Genomic DNA, 17,502 nt, shown 5'->3' on the forward strand with positions numbered 1-17,502 from the left:
TGTATACAAAAACACTAGCAGTCACGGCAATGCAGACCTATTGTCTAGGCTATCATTTGAGACAACTGAGAGAGATGATAACGAGTATGATACTGTCGGTATGTTTCAGCTTCATGACTTACCAGTGTCCGCAGAAGAAATCAAGAATGAGACGCGTCGAGACCCTGTGCTGTCCCAAGTACTACAAGCAGCTATCGACGGTTGGTCACCACGACTTAGTGAGGTTAGTGAGCTACAGCCATATTGAAACATTGGACATGAACTTTCTATCCATGAAGAATGTTTGTGGTGGGGAATCAGAGTAATTGTACCACCAAAGCTTAGAGACCGAGTCCTTGCCTTACTTCATAAAGGTTACATTGGGATCAGAATAGAGGGCTTGGCCAGACATCATGTATGGTGGCCTGGTATAGACTATAGCATTATTAATTTGTTGAGGTCCTGTCATGATTGTCAAAAGGTGCAAAATTCACCCAGGTCAGCTACACTACATTGTTGCGAGTTTCCAGACCGCCCATGGCAACGCATTCACATAGATTTTGCTGGTCCATTCTATAATCGTATGTTTTTTGGTGTTGTGGACGCATATTCAAAATAGCCTGAAGTTACTATCACGAAGTCCACTGCCTCTGAAGATACCGCAAATGTACTTTGCGAGATTGGGAGTTACTGAGATTGTGGTGTCCGATAATGGACCACAGCTAGTGTCAAATGGGTTTGAGTCCTTCTTGAAGAGAAATGTTATAAGGCATATTACTAGTGCCCCCTACCATCCATCTACTGATAGACTCACGGAGAGGTTCGTGCAGACATTTAAGAAGGGCATCTCTGGGTTCAAAGAGAAAGTTCCACTACAAACAAAGGGTGATAACTTGTTACCAGCTTATCGCAATGTTCCTCGTGAAACCACAGGGCAGCCTCCTGCTGTACTGCCAATGGATCGAATATTGAGGTCAAGGTTAGATTCCCTCAAGCCTGATGTGCGGAAGACTGTAGAAAAAAAAACAAAAGGCTGCACCTGAAAGGAGGGAGGGAAAGGGGAGTCTTCATTGAAGGTCAGACTGTACTAGCTAGGAACTACTCTACAGGACCTAAGTGGTTGCCAGGGGTTATAGATAGGCAGACTGGTCCAGTGTCTTATAAAGTTAAGGTCTACAAGGAGGATGTACTCATTCGCTTCTCATCTCTGCTTGCGGCGGTCCCATCTCGAGCTCCTAGCACACTACACCACTACAAAAGATACACTTCTTCTTTGATCTCCTAGCACACTTACACCACCACACATGATAAACTCCATCTTTGAGCTCCCAGCACACTACACCACCACACAAGATAAACTTCATCTTTTTAACGTCCATTCACTCTCACGACCATCCCTCCTCATTGTCGTATTCGCAGTGTCCTGGTGACTTTAGACTTTGTTTCCGCCCATTTGCTATAATTTGCTGGCATCGTTGTGTTCAAGTGCCGACCTTACGAGCTGTGACCTAAACACAGTGAGAAATTGGACCCCCCTGCGTGATGCCCGAAAGCCGTGGATTTCATCTCTTACGGAGATTCTAAGCACTAAAGTCAGAACGGGGAAATTATTTACCTTGTACTCATACTCATTTGGTTTCGGTTGCCCGATGGCGGTAAAGTATAGTTGAGTAAATTTTGTATCCAATATTTGCGTGGCTTGCCGTGTTTTTTCATGTTTTTACAGTCTGTTTTGCGATGGGTTGGACATCGCAAAATGTGTCATTTCAATTTTCATGTTGGGCGACTGGTTTGGGACCTCGCCATTAATTTTCTTATAATTATATTCCATCCAGGGCGACGATTTTGGACCTCGCAAAAACATTACAACCTTTTCCATTGGGCGATTAGTTTGTCATTGATGTTACATTTGGTTGTCATGTGTTCGTTCATGGTGGTGTTTCGTTCATGAGATATGAATATTTTTGTTTTTAATGACATCGGAATATCTTTTGAAACTTGTATTTATGGATTGCGGTCTCTTACGCTGCCATTTTCTTGTTCTTGTATATTTCTGATTTAAACACAAATACCCATACACTCTTCTTTTATAAGAACGCCCAGCCTGAGATTTCACCAAGTTGAAATAAGAACATGCTAAGAACATGTTGAGGCTCAGATAGCAGACAATTGTTTTCTTTTTTTGTCTGATTCTTTCTTAAATGCTGAATCAAATTGTGCTCATAGGGGGCACCCCCTATATAACAACCTTAACATTACTATAACAACCTTATTATTACTATTGATCATTACTGTGATTCTCTTTCTAATCATTCATTGGGTATTATAAAATTTAAGAACATCGTTAACAACATATTCAGCCTTAAAATATCCCAAACGCCACAACGAATCTCCTTGCCGGAACAAATCTACTGTTACAACGCCGCTGTTTTTTTCTGTTTTGTTTAGCAGTTTAGTTCGTTATTATGTGATTGCTGAGCCCGCCTTGCGTGACAGAGGGCGGCGGTCTGAGTGACTGCGTGGGGGACTAGGGTCTGGAATCCTTTGCGTCTTTCCCGAAGGGTTGAGCAGACGCTTCCATTGTAAGTTGAGATTAGTCTGAGAAGATTTCGACTAGAAACAGGTATTTATATCGCGTATTTACACCCTATTTTAACTATTAACTGTTCCTTTATGTGTTATTCGTGAAATTCGAAAGGTATTTAAGGCGTTTTAGAGAGAAAATATATTTTTTTTCTAAACCTTGTATTTCGCATATTAATTGGCAATCTATATTTGATAATTATGTGTTATCTCACCCAATGTCTTGAGCTGTCAATGTTACAAAGCTGTACATCAAAGATTGGTACAGCTAGTTTAAAAAGAAACGCTAACTCAAGATGAATCTTTTAGGCAATGATAAACCTCATAGCCAAATGTAATTGATGTGTTTATCTGGTCATTTCAAACGGATAGGTCCATAGCAATAAACTGACAAATACAAAAGACCCGCAGGATCTATAGTGCTAGTACAAAGCAACGCAGGATGCCAACATATTGTAACATTTTTTTTCCAATACAAGAAGCACTTTGCGAAGTCTTTTACACTTGGAGTTTTAAAACTAATGTATTCTGATATTTGAGGCATCCCTTGTCAAACATTCCATTTATTTCTTACCCTTGGGTGCTTCCATGATTCAGATGATAGACCAAGCGTGAAGGTACAAACAGTCAATGTTCGCCAATGTTGAAAATTCCATAGATTTATCTTCCCATCAAATAGCTTAATCCAAGTATCTGTTATGATCAATTCTTGTTGTCATTACTAGCATTTAATTTACAAGGACAATATTGTTTTTTTTTTTGTGTTTGGGATCGGGTATTCGTACCTAGCAGGGGCCTAATATCGTGTGAGGGTGCAGTAGGTGTGATAATTAGTATGGTGATGTAGGAGGGTGGTGGAGGAAATAGGCTTGTGAGATAGTGTAGAGTGGTTATGGTGTGTAGATTAAAGTAGTGATGAGGAGGGTTATGGTGTAAATGATGGTGATAATTTTAGCGTGATGAGAGGTGGTTGTGTAGGATTAGGTGAAATGTGATTATTGATTGTGTAATTGGAGTGTGAGAAGTGAGAGAGAGAGGTCATGGGGTTATTAAGAAACGTGGGGGTGGTTAAGATTATGGATTATAAGATAACGAGTAAAGGTTGTTTAGAAAATGGGGTATCCAAAAATAGTAAATAGAGTTGTGAATGAGGGATTATTGTGTCGAGTGGAGGAGGTAATGTAGTAGATATGGTATTATGTGGGGATTAAAACAGTTGTGATCGGTTAATGGTGGCGAGTGGTTATGTTGCGTATATGTGAGAAGGTGATGTAGAAATTAGTGAAATCTGATAAATGAAGAGTGTAATTAATGTTGAATGGAAGGATATTGTGACATGAATATGTAGTGTAGGTTAAAATGTTTGTGATATGTAGGTGTGAAAAAATAGCATATAAGTAAAGATTTTTTTTTATTAATTGTTGAGAGAAAATATAGTTAGCAGTAACTGAGGTGCGTATAGTGAGGGTGGAGGTATGCATCTAATGGGGTATCTAGTTGCGGTATGATTGGCAGGTGAAATTAAAAAAATAATAGAGGTAGAATGAGTGTTGCGAAAATGCTGATAACAAAAAAAACCCTGTTATACGATGAAAGGAAACAATGGTGAAAATGGCTAGCACTGTGTGTAGAATCGGTAAAGTGAGGTAAAGTGAGGGCACAGCCCTAGCCACCAACCTCATAACACACCTCACCCCCACACCCCCACCACACCACACTGCACCCCCTGCCACTACACCTCACCGCCCAGCTCTCCTCCCCACACCTACCACAGAACGTGCCCTACTACCCACACCAATGACTACATACTACATACAACCCACAGACAACTCAACGACACCAATTATTATTCTGCCGTCTCCCATGACCACATACTCTCACAAGACATTTCCGTGTACATCCATCAATTGTTTCAAGACAACATTATCGATGAGCACACTCATGATTTCCTACTCCCCCACACACCCCTGTTCTACATGTTACCCAAAATTCACAAACCCAACACCCCTGACCGCCCAATCATTTCAGGCTGCCAATCGTCCACCGAAAAACTCTCCATCTTTCTTGACCACTACCTCAAGAAATTTGTACCCCACATCCCGTCCTACATCAAGGATACCACACACTTCCTACAAACAGTCCTCTCCCTCCCCACACCACTACCAGACACATGTTTTCTTGTCACAATTGATGTCACCTCACTCTGCACCAACATCCCACATGAGGTGTTTGGGGTTGCAAACTTCACATGAGAAATGCAATTTTTTTTATCGTATAACAGTTATTTTAGGAGTATCGCCCTGTCTCTGCTTTGTGGTTATTAAAATGAGTAGAAAACGAATAACTCATTTTCTTATGCTCTAATTGTTTTGTGTGGAAATGGCAACATCCGCCAGCGAAAATAAAGAAATAAGAGAATAAAAGATATATTGTTTGTGTTTGTACTGCTGATATGAGTAGCAGTGTAATAACCATTTTCTTATGCTCTTCTAGTTTTTTCTTGAAGAAATGGCAACATCCGCCAGCAGGCGCCTCGAGGATGAGGTGACGTGCTCTTTGTGTATAGAGCACTTTAACGATCCTAGAGTGCTCCCTTGCTTCCACTCATTTTGTCGGCTCTGCCTGGAAGAGCTGGCAGTGCACTCTGAAGGGAGAGGAAAACTTGCGTGCCCCCTCTGTAAGGCGGAATTCCAGGTAATCTGTCTATCAGAAATACATCCATTACTTAATGAGACCTGGAACAACTTTGTGTGACAAATGTTTTGCTTTACCGAAGAAATTGATTCAACGACAATTCGAAAGAGAAAAGCGAAATTGAATTCTTCTCACAAGAAATTTGGCTCCATTTTTTTTAACACTTTATGAGTATTAAACTGTTTAAAGATAAAAAAAATGATTATTATATTAACACAATGCAGTCTAAGATACATCCCAGCGTAGCTATGTTCTAAAGCCCTCCCTACCCTGAAGTCATATGCAAACTCCATTATAACTATATTTTACTGATTATTGTTCTAGATTTCCCAAGCAGATGTTCCGAGTTTGAAGGTGAATTTCATGATCAACAGTATTCTCTCTGTTCTATTGTTGACATCTGAAGACTCCAAGAAACCAGTTTGTGAATCGTGTGATAGTGGTGAGCCTGCCCAAGGGAGATGTAACGAGTGCGATCACTTTGTCTGTGAGCAGTGCATCTCGATTCATAAGAGATTTCGACCAGTGCAACACCACACTATCCTCAGTCTTGATGAGATCAAAAGCGGAAAGTTACTTGCAATGAGCAAGGCTTCCTTCTGTACCAAACACAAGGGTGAAAAGCTGAAACTGTTTTGCGAATCTTGTAAGGAAGTAATTTGCCGGGACTGTACTGTTGTTGATCATAAAAATCATGATTACCTTTTCACAAGTGATGTTATCGCTCAAGAGAAAGAAGAAATATTGGGAAGAGCAAAAAAGGTTGCATCAAAACTCACCGATATTGAACAGGCGATGGCATTGGTAGAAGAGGCTCAACAACATCTCGAGGAAAATAAACGTGCGACCAGAAGGGATCTGGATGCGTTCATTGATAAGCAGATAGGGGCTCTTGAGAAGATGCGATCTGATCTTAGAGGAGAGATCGAGTCAGCTTGTCAGAAGCAGCTGACTGCCCAGAGAGAGAATTTATCCATGAGACTTGCAAGTGCTCGTAGCAGTTTGGAGTTTGCTGAGAGAATGTGCAGAGATGCAAATGATGTGGATGTCTTGTCCATCAGGAATGAAGTGCTATCCCAGCTATCGAGTCTTGCAGAGAAACCCGTGGATCAGCCTTGTATGGAGGATGGAGTTCGTCTTGTAGTGGATGAGGAGTATTGGGATTCTTTGTCAAAGAAGATCTCAGTTGAAAGGCGTACAGGTAAATTCTCTAATACAATTGTGTCCTGATTATAAATAACTGTAATCCTCTGCTATCAAACCTCACAAAGAAAATTTATTTCCACGTTGACTGCTTTTTTCTACCCCAGTAATTCGATGCCTTATCTCGTGGTAATGTAAAAAGTAATTTTTGTTCTTCCATTCATGTAAGTTTTCTAAGTATGTATACCCCGTATGTATTATTCCTATTTATTATGTTATGGGCAGCGACCAAAGGGAGCAAAGCCGCAGTTCTAATCGAAATATAATTGAGCACTAGCATTTCGCGACGAGTAGAATACATAACAGCATACCATAAATCACAAGCCTTTGTTTATAATATTTCTTGATAAAAAGCAATTCGGTTGTAGATCTTTTGCTGAATGGTAGTTCTACAAGCAAAAGGTGGTTACGGGTTAGGTTTATTCGTAAGAATAATGGTGATCAAGTCCAGCATTGGTGACATTTCGATGATTGTCCTATGTATACATTTTTTTTAGGAGGGGATTTCGATCCTTTCTGTAATTGACAGAGCTATGCCTTTTACAAAAATTCAATCTTGATGATAGAACTTTGGGCCCAGAATACTCTAGGAATCTTGAATATGAGGCAGGAGTTTGAGCGACCACACAACAACATGCAGCGACAATCTGTACTAACCTTTGGGTGACACACATATACACTGACTTTATTTGTTTGAGACATGATGAGGATAGGAAATTTTGCCTTCTTGATAAAAAGAGTATTGGTTACTTATCTGGTGATGGTGTAATTTTCGGCGAAGGGATTTTGATCCTTTCTGTAATTGACAGAGAGTGTCTTTTGACACAAATCCAATCCTGATGGTGGAACTTTGGGCCCAGAATACTCTAGGAATCTTGATTTGGGGCAGGACTTTGTACGACCACACAACAACAGCAGCAACAATTTGTACTAACCCTTTGGGTGACACACATATACACTGACTTTATTTGTTTGAGACATGATGAGGATAAGGAATTGTGCCTTCTTGATAAAAAAAAGTATTGGTTACTTATCTGGTGATGGTGTAATTCCTTAGCAGTTTTTGAGCAGTCCGCCATCCTCAGCGGCAAAGGTCCAGAGTACCTCCGAGATCTCTTGGGAATCCTGCAGCCCGTGCAGCAAAGTCCCAAGAGTCGCTGGGTCAGTTGTTTCTCAGCAAAGAGAGATGGCTGGGCTGCCAGCACCTTCCATGAAAAATGCAATGGCAAAGCGCCGAACATCGTACTCGTGAGTGTTGGAGGAAGATACGTGTTTGGTGGCTACTCTGAAGTAGCGTGGACAAGTGAGTAAACTAATGAATACCAGAAGGGTCGTAGCAGGGTGTGAGGGTCGAGATGTCCGATCATGTTTGTAAAAAGAAACCATTTAACCTATTTTTGTTCATTACCATGAACTTTTAATTTAAGACTTGCAGTACTTTTTCCTAAGCCACCTTCCACCCAATATGTATTAAAGTCACATGATGAAAGGATTGGATCGACAAATATAGATATAGTTTGTTAGCAGCTACCATGGTATTACATGAGGTGAGCTCGTTAATTTTGCTGTTTGGTGCAGGAAAATTTTTTTACATAATTACAAGATTTTTCCTTGGACAACCCTTAAAGTAGGTGTTACTAAAATCGAGAAATTAAACAGAAACTCTGAATATCTTAGCGCAATTACATTCCTACTACTTCTGTTATTTATTTCGTGTTACATCGCAATACTGTAATTCAGATTCTTCCAAAATCAGTTTCGTGTCTACATCGCAATACTGTAATTCAGATTCTTCCAAAAGCAGTTTCGTGTCTACATCGCAATACTGTAATTCAGATGCTTCCGAAAGCAGTTTCGTGTCTACATCGCAATACTGTAATTCAGATGCTTCAGAAATCAGTTTCGTGTCTACATCGCAATACTGTAATTCCGATTCTTCCGAAAGCAGCTTCGTGTCTACATCACAATACTGTAATTCAGATTCTTCAGAAATCAGTTTCGTGTCTACATCGCAATACTGTAATTCAGATTCTTCCAAAAGCAGTTTCGTGTCTACATCGCAATACTGTAATTCAGATTCTTCCAAAAGCAGTTTCGTGTCTACATCGCAATACTGTAATTCAGATTCTTCCGAAAGCAGTTTCGTGTCTACATCGCAATACTGTAATTCAGATTCTTCAGAAATCAGTTTCGTGTCTACATCGCAATACTGTAATTCAGATTTTTCCAAAAGCAGTTTCGTGTCTACATCGCAATACTGTAATTCAGATTCTTCCGAAAGCAGTTTTATGTCTACATCGCAATACTGTAACTCAGATTCTTCCGAAAGCAGTTTCGTGTCTACATCGCAATACTGTAATTCAGATGCTTCCGAAAGCAGTTTCGTGTCTACATCGCAATACTGTAATTCAGATGCTTCCGAAAGCAGTTTCGTGTCTACATCCCAATACTGTAATTCAGATTCTTCCGAAAACAGTTTCGTGTCTGCATCGCAATACTGTAATTCAGATTCTTCCGAAAACAGTTTCGTGTCTGCATCGCAATACTGTAATTCAGATTTTCCCCAAGGGAGTTTCGTGTCTACATCGCAATACTGTAATTCCGATTCTTCCGAAAGCAGTTTCGTGTCTACATCGCAATACTGTAATTCAGATTCTTCCGAAAGCAGTTTCGTGTCTACATCACAATACTGTAATTCAGATTCTTCCAAAAGCAGTTTGGTGTCTACATCGCAATACTGTAATTCCGATTCTTCCGAAAACAGTTTCGTGTCTACATCGCAATACTGTAATTCCGATTCTTCCGAAAGCAGTTTCGTGTCTACATCGCAATACTGTAATTCAGATTCTTCAGAAAGCAGTTTCGTGTCTACATCGCAATACTGTAATTCAGATTCTTCCAAAAGCAGTTTCGTGTCTACATCGCAATACTGTAATTCAGATTCTTCCAAAAACAGGTTCGTGTCTACATCGCAATACTGTAATTCAGATTCTTCCGAAAGCAGTTTCGTGTCTACATCGCAATACTTTAATTCAGATTCTTCCGAAAACAGTTTCGTGTCTACATCGCAATACTGTAATTCAGATTCTTCCGAAAGCAGTTTCGTGTCTGCATCGCAATACTGTAATTCAGATTTTCCCCAAGGGAGTTTCGTGTCTACATCGCAATACTGTAATTCAGATTCTTCCGAAAGCAGTTTCGTGTCTACATCGCAATACTGTAATTCCGATTCTTCCGAAAGCAGTTTCGTGTCTACATCGCAATACTGTAATTCCGATTCTTCCGAAAGCAGTTTTATGTCTACATCGCAATACTGTGATTCAGATTCTCCCGAAAGCAGTTTTATGTCTACATCGCAATACTGTAATTCAGATTCTTCCGAAAGCAGTTTTATGTCTACATCGCAATACTGTAACTCAGATTCTTCCGGAAGCAGTTTTATGTCTGAGTATCCAGAGTGAAGCCGGCAGAAGGAAGATCTTAGGACCCAAGTTTATTTTTCTTTCGATAATCTTTCTAATAATCGTTTCATAATTTATCGTGTTTGGGGACAAGCACAAGGTTTACAAGGGAGGTATGTTATAGGACGGTTTGTTATATTGTTTAGGTTATAGGTTATTGTCGTCTAGTATTTCATGTTCCTATCTTGAAGTTTTATTTATCTTTTAAGGATAATTTAGATTTTGTTTACAATTGATGGTTTCCTAAGTCTAGATTTTAGCACGCCCGTGGACCCTCCGCATCGATGACCTTTTGGTGCGTCTAAATCCAGGGAGTGTACAGTTTCTTATACGTGGCGAAATCTCCGGTTTCTTTTTGTTTTGGAAATTTTGTTTGAACAGTTAAATTCTTTCTAAATTGTATGCCACCGCCCTCACCCCTTGGTTTAGACATCTATACTTGTATCGTTATTTCAATTAGGCGAAACTGTTGTAGACACGCGCTCTTTCAGCATGCGCAGTTAAGTTTTAAAAGTTGCTTAATCATTAGTGTTATTTTAGAGTTACCTTGACTTCATAGATTATTCTGTAAATACGCAGGGACGAAAGACCAACTCTGTGATTTCCCACGCCCTCACGCTTTTGTCTGATTGGTTCGTTTTGCCAAATTTTCTCCGTTCCCTCTTGAATTGTTTTACATTCAAAATTGTTTTACATATTTCCTTTCATGTGGGACCACTACATGGGTATCTGTCTGGTCCAAGGGTATAAATATAGCGAACCTAATTCTGTACTTATGCTGCTGCTGTGGCCAAACATTTGGAAAGCATTGAAAAACGCCAGCCTTGCCTTCGTCTTCATCTCCGTCTTAAGGATCCCGGCTTGTGCCCCTAACATTAATTCATACAATGGGAAATAATTTTGATTATTTTTGCTTTTTATCTTATGTTAATTAATAGAATTTCGAATATTATTTTTTACCGTTGTTTTGACTGAAAATACAACTTTAAGCTCCATTGAAGGGTTGTGGGTAAGGGATCAATTGTATCTTTTTCCCATCGGCACTTCAATCACCATCCTTAGATGTATTTCACGGTAAAATAGCTTGGCATTCACTCATCAGAGGAGATACTAGTTATTATTTAAAATGTGGTAGGACTGTATTTCTATTCCTTTTGATCAACTTTTTGCAAACACGGCATCTAATAAATCTCCATGAAAATCTCTAATAAGCCCCTGGCGATTATTTCTTTTTGTCTTGACAAAATCTGCTCGATTAGAGAGAGGGGCTTGTTTCAAAACCTTTTTTTCATTTTCTGACACTAGGTATTTCGGCCCCTATAAAAGGTGTTAAAAATTAGTTCTTATTACTCGTACAAAAATAGATAAATCTAGCAAGAGTCAATTGTTCCTTTTGGAAAGATGTTTCTTCGGGGTTAGGGGTGAAGACTCAATTTCCTTGAATTTAAATAATACGAGTTCGGCACGGTTTTTGCTGTTTTTATTCTAGTTTGTATTTTAAAATAACGCATTTTGTTTTATGTTCTTCAAAGTGAGTGACCGTGGATGGCAGTCCTCCAGCAGGTCATTCTTGTTCACGCTGTGTAACAAGAATGGCTACCGCCCTGAAAAGTTGCCATTGAGGCGCACGCCAGATGGATGTGCCATTTGTGACTACACAAGTTGCGGTCCGGTGTTTGGTGGTGGTAGTGACCTGTTTATCGCTGACAACGCGGGGGGTAATGAAGAGTCCTATACGTGGTCACACACGTACGCTCGTCCCCAGGGCGCCCCATCTGATGGCAGGTGTGACGTCTTTGCTGGCAAATACAGATTCACACCCGACGAAATGGAGGTGTTTCACGAGGTGGTGGACTGAATACAGCTTTGAACGCCTGTAAAGTGACAATAGACATAAAGACGTGTAAACATTTGTTAGTTGGTACTGTGTCATGAGAATAATGTATTTTGAATAAGGCTTCACCATCTTGTGATGTGACCCGCGGTGCATCTTGGGTAGCATGTAAATCACAAAATATCACATGCTGTGAAAAACCCGCTAGCGAGGGTTACGGCACACTTTACTTTAGTTCAACCTTATTTAAAAACGTGTACATCTCGAGTATATATATCCGAATTTTATAACACAAATGCAAATTGTAAATTTTAATAATTATTCCTATAAGCTGTTAGAAACAATATGTTGTTTGGTCTAGATAACCACGTACAAGTTGTGTGTGTGTTTTTTACTTCTTTTTTTAAAAATTAAGAACGATGCCTAACCCGTGTGTCTTTGCGTAGAGGGAAGGGGAAGGGACTCCGATATTAGCAAGGTACAAGGCGAGGAAGTGCAATCAAAATTTATAAGATGGCTCCTGGGGTTAAATAAATATCGAAGCTCAAATGCGTGCCTGGTGGAAGCTGGTTGACTCCCTTTGCGAACTCAAGCAAAATGCAGAGCATTGAAATATTGGGGGTTCTAAGAAATTTAGACCGTACCGGAAAAAAATAATTTTAAAAACACAAAATTAAATATATTTAAGGTATGGTAAACCACACCCGACGCAGAAATACCAAAAAATCTTAAGACAGAGTCTGACATATATAGAACAACAAGTTAAATGAAATTAATAACTATGAATAGAAAGACCCTCGACATAAAACCAAATTGAGAACATTAAGGAAATTTAAGAGCGTTCACAATATCTCTCCCAAGTTAAAATCACAGAATTGCGTTCACAAAGTTTATGCCCAGTGCACACTAGCGAAATATCGACATTACGACATGGGCGCGCGCACTCTTATCTTCGACATAACGACATAAGTTTAAAAAAACAAATTTTTTTTTTATGTCCTGATGTCCATGTTGTTATGACGGGCTAAACATAGTGCGCGCGCCCATGTCGTTATGTTGCTAGTGTGCATTATTAAGCAACCACAAACTAGCTATCAAAACAGGACGACACAAAACCCCTGAACGAAAAACGTGCCCAATATGCTTGGTCAAAGTCGAGGACGTGGAACAGCACTGATAAAATGCCCGGCATATAATGAATTAAAGGAACGAATAAATGTATGTTTTTTTTTAAAAATTCGCAACAAAACAGATTTGAAAGCGATTGCTCAGTTTGAACCAGGAGAGCGCGACAAAAGAAATAGCTCAATTTTTTTGGGAAGCAACAAAAATAAGGGAAAGTGTGTTGTAATTAGGTCTATAATGACATCGCTACAAAGTAAGATGATGAAAAACATCAGGGATAGGAGAACGACTTGAATACCTGCTGTCTTTTTTTAATATGAATGTATTCGGCAAAACTCGTGAATCAAAGATGAAAAGGTGCCAAATAAAATTATTGAATTGGATGAGCATGAGGGGGGGGGGGGGGGGGTCTGTTCGCTTCTATTGTGTTCGATATGTGACTGCTGAGCTCGCGCGCCTTGCTTGACAGGAGGCGGAACAGAAAAACAGATTTGGCGTGTGATGAAAAACGAGAAACAAATCAGACATTTCTTGGAAAAGTAGATTGGAAATCACTTCGAGCAACAAAACAAAACTTTAAAGAGTAGCAATATTTGAAACATGACTAGCTTGAATTGTAAAGACCGCCCCACGACACACTTGTAAACTTGCAATGCAACGGTGTTTTCGCGTTTTCTGTAAGCGTATATAAATTCGTGGATTAATAAAGTAGCATATCTGTACCCTGTTGTTGTGGTGGAGTGGCCTCTCTATAAAATTATACCACTTTTGAGGGTGGTTGTTGTGGTGGAGTGGCCTCTCTATAAAATTATACCACTTGTGAGGGTGGTTGTTGTGGTGGAGTAGCCTCTCTATAAAATTATACCACTTGTGAGGGTGGTTGTTGTGGTGGAGTGGCCTCTCTATAAAATTATACCACTTGTGAGCGTGGTTGTTGTGGTGGAGTGGCCTCTCTATAAAATTATACCACTTGTGAGGGTGGTTGTTGTGGTGGAGTGGCCTCTCTATAAAATTATACCACTTGTGAGGCTGGTTAAGCGGCAATGCCAACAGCTTACTTCCGGTAGATTACGTAACTATCTCCAATCATTTGTAATGGTACGCGAAAAATATTACAAAATTGTAAAAGCAGTGTGCCTATTAGAAGTTTCTTTGAGGAGGTGACTGATAATTTAGAGCGGATGGTCTGTTAAATAGCGCGGATTCTAATAGATTCTTTCGTCCTGAGCTGGTGGCAATGCTGCTTTAACTATAGACGAATATTGCAGGGGTATAGAATTATCGGCTATCGCTTTTTTGGGCAGTGAAATTTTCCGATGCTGCTTTAACTAGACTAGTATTCCAGGGGTATAGAATTATCGGCTATCGCTTTTTGGGGCAGTGAAATTTTCCGATGCTGCTTAAACTAGACGAGTATTCCAGGGGTATAGGATTATCGGTTATCGCTTTTTGGGGCAGTGAAGTTTTCCAATGCTGCTTTAACTAGACGAGTATTCCAGGGGTATAGAATTATCGGTTATCGCTTTTTGGGGCAGTGAAGTTTTCCAATGCTGCTTTAACTAGACGAGTATTCCAGGGGTATAGAATTATCGGCTATCGCTTTTTGGGGAAGTGAAATTTTCCAATACTGCTTTAACTAGACAAGTATTCCAGGGGTATAGAATTATCGGCTATCGCTTTTTGTGGCAGTGAAATTTTCCAATGCTGCTTTAACTAGACGAGTATTCCAGGGGTATAGAATTATCGGTTATCGCTTTTTGGTGCAGTGAAATTTTCCAATGCTGCTTTAACTAGACGAGTATTCCAGTGGTATAGAATTATCGGCTATCGCTTTTTGGGGCAGTGAAATTTTCCGATGCTGCTTTAACTAGACTAGTATTCCAGGGGTATAGAATTATCGGCTATCGCTTTTTGGGGCAGTGAAATTTTCCGATGCTGCTTAAACTAGACGAGTATTCCAGGGGTATAGAATTATCGGCTATCGCTTTTTGGGGCAGTGAAATTTTCCAATGCTGCTTTAACTAGACAAGTATTCCAGGGGTATAGAATTATCGGCTATCGCTTTTTTGAGGCAGTGAAATTTTCCACCGCTGCTTTAACTAGACGAGTATTCCAGGGGTATAGAATTATCGGCTATCGCTTTTTGGGGCAGTGAAATTTTCCCATGCTGCTTTAACTACACGAGTATTCCAGGGGTATAGAATTATCGGCTATCACTTTTTGGGGCAGTGAAATTTTCCTGGAGCTCTGCCATCCCATGCAACCTCCCCCTCCCCCTCTTCTTACCGTTGTGTTTAAAGGAATGTATATTATTTCGCTTGTTTGAGAGATAAAACAACCTATTTTCGTGCCACTATCTAATATATTTGAGGTAAATGTTGTGCTATTACTTCATGCGCGAATGTTTATTCGGCTGAAATCTTTACCGTTTTTTTTTTGTCAGAATGGCTTTGTTTTCTGAAAATTTTGCTCTTGCTGTTCCTATTTTTGTTTGTATTTGTCAACCCCCCCCCCCCTCTTTAAATATCAAAAAGTCTATCCTTTAACATAATATAAATGACAAGAAAACAAATAAACTTTTGCTTTCGCGTGAATATCGATTAGTTCATCGATCGATTTTAAAAAGGCGGGAAAACAAGAAACACCCGCGCGCTGCCAAATCAAAAATGTAAATGAGTGAAAAGATTAAATTGGACGACTTTTAGGGCTATTTCCTTTCTGTTTGCACCTTTTGTAAGCTACAGGTTTTATCATAGGTGAAGTTGACCCAAACTATAACAAAGAAAGCTCAGATGTCAGTTTTCACGGCATGAATGTATTGTTTAGTTTGAAAACTCCACGCTATGTAGAGAACAAACTTCTGAAGTAAAATGAAAAGGCCAATCGCTTTGTGCTGCTTTATGATTTGATTAAAATATTTCACACAAATAACAGGTAGTACTTTTATCTTGAAGACACTTTTCTGGGTTTTTACACCCCTTGCTATTTATTAATTTGCCTTTGTTTATCCGATATAAGTAAGTAAATAACTTAAGCTTTGTATTTCTTGGATATCTGTTGCGGTCGCCGGATGTCATCTTATTGTTTTACTTTTTGTCAAAATTTTTCTCTTCGATCTCTTCAGGATAATAAAACTCCGACTCAGGGTGCTCGTCCATTCCCATTTTTTTTTTTTTTGGTGGCTTTGGTTTTTTGGTCGATTTGGTTTTAGCGAAATTCGTGCAAACATACAACAGTGCGGAACATTACCATTTTTGGTTATATTTGATAAACAATCTGATTAACCAATCAGAGATTAGTATTACCTTGCCCAGTCTCACGCGGACACGCCTCAACTCAGAGTGGGAAAACAAAATGGCGGTTCCGTCGAATCGTGAAAATCATGTTGAACGCCGCTTTTTAACTCTCTGCTAGCAGTGATTTCTTCTTATCTGTTTAAGCAGGGATTTCACCGACTCAGTGCGTCATATATACTCTATTTGTGTTGTTTCTCATCGGCAACAGACCTAATTTGCAGGGTTATTTTTACGACTTCACCGAATCGTACTGTAATGAACGCGGAAGGGTAAGCCACTGCTAGCAGGCTATAACATGGATCACCAATTATCTAGTTGTACGTTTCATCAAGTCATACAAATGCACAAAATTTCCCTGGATTTATCTTGCTTTCGCACTCGGAATGAAGACACTCCAAGAAAAATTTTAGCTGGGATATTGAAACTAAAATGAATCTTATACAGAATGGCAGCGAGTCTCATTAAAAAATGAAGCTAAATCGTATACAGATTGGCCGCGAGTCACTGTTTATTGTATGCAATTTGAAGACACTACATGAAAGTACTGTTTAAATGTTTATATTTGATCCTGGAATAAATAGATTTGCTATGATCAGTAAATCTCAGGGATGGCAGTCATTATTCATTGCTGCATTAGTTTGCTATTACTCGTTGTAAAAAAAGTCCTTACCACAAATGCTTACATTATGGCTTTTTTTATAAATGGATTCTAGAGGGGGCGCTTGTTTGAGGGGCTATGTAATGTGCTTATTCAATGAGGGGTGTATGTATACCTCGGTGTCAGAACCATCCCCAAAGGACTTCATTGTATCCAGCTCTGTTTTCATCATGATTCATTTTATCAAAAAAGGAAATTTTGTGACACAATCGACACCAAGTTAGAGCCATTGAGGGTGTATTTCATTGTGTGTGCAGACGAATGGAAAAAGGCATAAAGTGTAAACTAGGGTGAGGAAAAGGCATGGTAAGGGCAAAGGGGTGGTGACTAAGGGTATGTCTAATTGGGGGTGCTGACACAGGTTGTGAAGATGAAGTAAACTTGTACCATGTTTGATTACTAGGCCTTGGAGATAAAAGGAGAATTGGAGTGTAGTCATACCCTGGGTACCAGAGGCTCCAAGCTTCACTAGAGCAGATATCATATGGAAAATATCTATTCATATTTGGTGATACTTCAGGCTTATTTTTTTCTCGCCAGTCTCTATTATATGCGCAGAGTCTTTTTTTTTTATAAAAAGGGAATTAAATTAATTTGATTTGATAGGCAAGTCTGAGTGTTGAAGCTCCCTTTTAAAACTATAGTGATATTAAGAATTTATATGTTTGG

General features: G+C 39.5%; 1 protein-coding gene across 2 annotated transcripts; it reads left to right on the forward strand.

Annotated features, from left to right (window-relative positions):
• The first annotated feature begins 2,544 nt into the window (after positions 1 to 2,544).
• LOC5504154 (tripartite motif-containing protein 45) lies at positions 2,545 to 12,126 on the forward strand. 2 transcript variants are annotated; one of them, XM_048722247.1, is made up of 6 exons: positions 2,545 to 2,602; positions 3,704 to 3,705; positions 5,056 to 5,256; positions 5,581 to 6,457; positions 7,520 to 7,762; positions 11,453 to 12,126. In XM_048722247.1, exons 3-6 carry the CDS (start codon positions 5,071 to 5,073, stop codon positions 11,776 to 11,778), a joined length of 1,632 nt encoding a protein of 543 aa, XP_048578204.1. In that variant the 5' UTR covers positions 2,545 to 2,602; positions 3,704 to 3,705; positions 5,056 to 5,070; the 3' UTR covers positions 11,779 to 12,126. The 2 variants fall into 2 exon arrangements, with proteins under 2 accessions (XP_048578204.1, XP_048578203.1); XM_048722246.1 differs by having other exon boundaries at positions 2,546 to 2,602; positions 7,517 to 7,762.
• The last annotated feature ends 5,376 nt before the right edge of the window (positions 12,127 to 17,502 follow it).

This window comes from Nematostella vectensis, chromosome 14 (genome assembly GCF_932526225.1).
Source record: "Nematostella vectensis chromosome 14, jaNemVect1.1, whole genome shotgun sequence".
In the NCBI taxonomy this organism is placed as follows: domain Eukaryota; kingdom Metazoa; phylum Cnidaria; class Anthozoa; order Actiniaria; family Edwardsiidae; genus Nematostella; species Nematostella vectensis.

Excerpts from the sequence above, each read along its gene's own strand:
- LOC5504154 (XM_048722246.1), top strand. The coding sequence starts at position 5,071 with ATGGCAACATCCGCCAGCAGGCGCCTCGAGGATGAGGTGACGTGCTCT. Across the intron at positions 5,257-5,580 it reads TCTGTAAGGCGGAATTCCAG|ATTTCCCAAGCAGATGTTCC; the intron begins GTAATCTGTCTA and ends TTATTGTTCTAG. Across the intron at positions 7,763-11,452 it reads CTCTGAAGTAGCGTGGACAA|TGAGTGACCGTGGATGGCAG; the intron begins GTGAGTAAACTA and ends TGTTCTTCAAAG.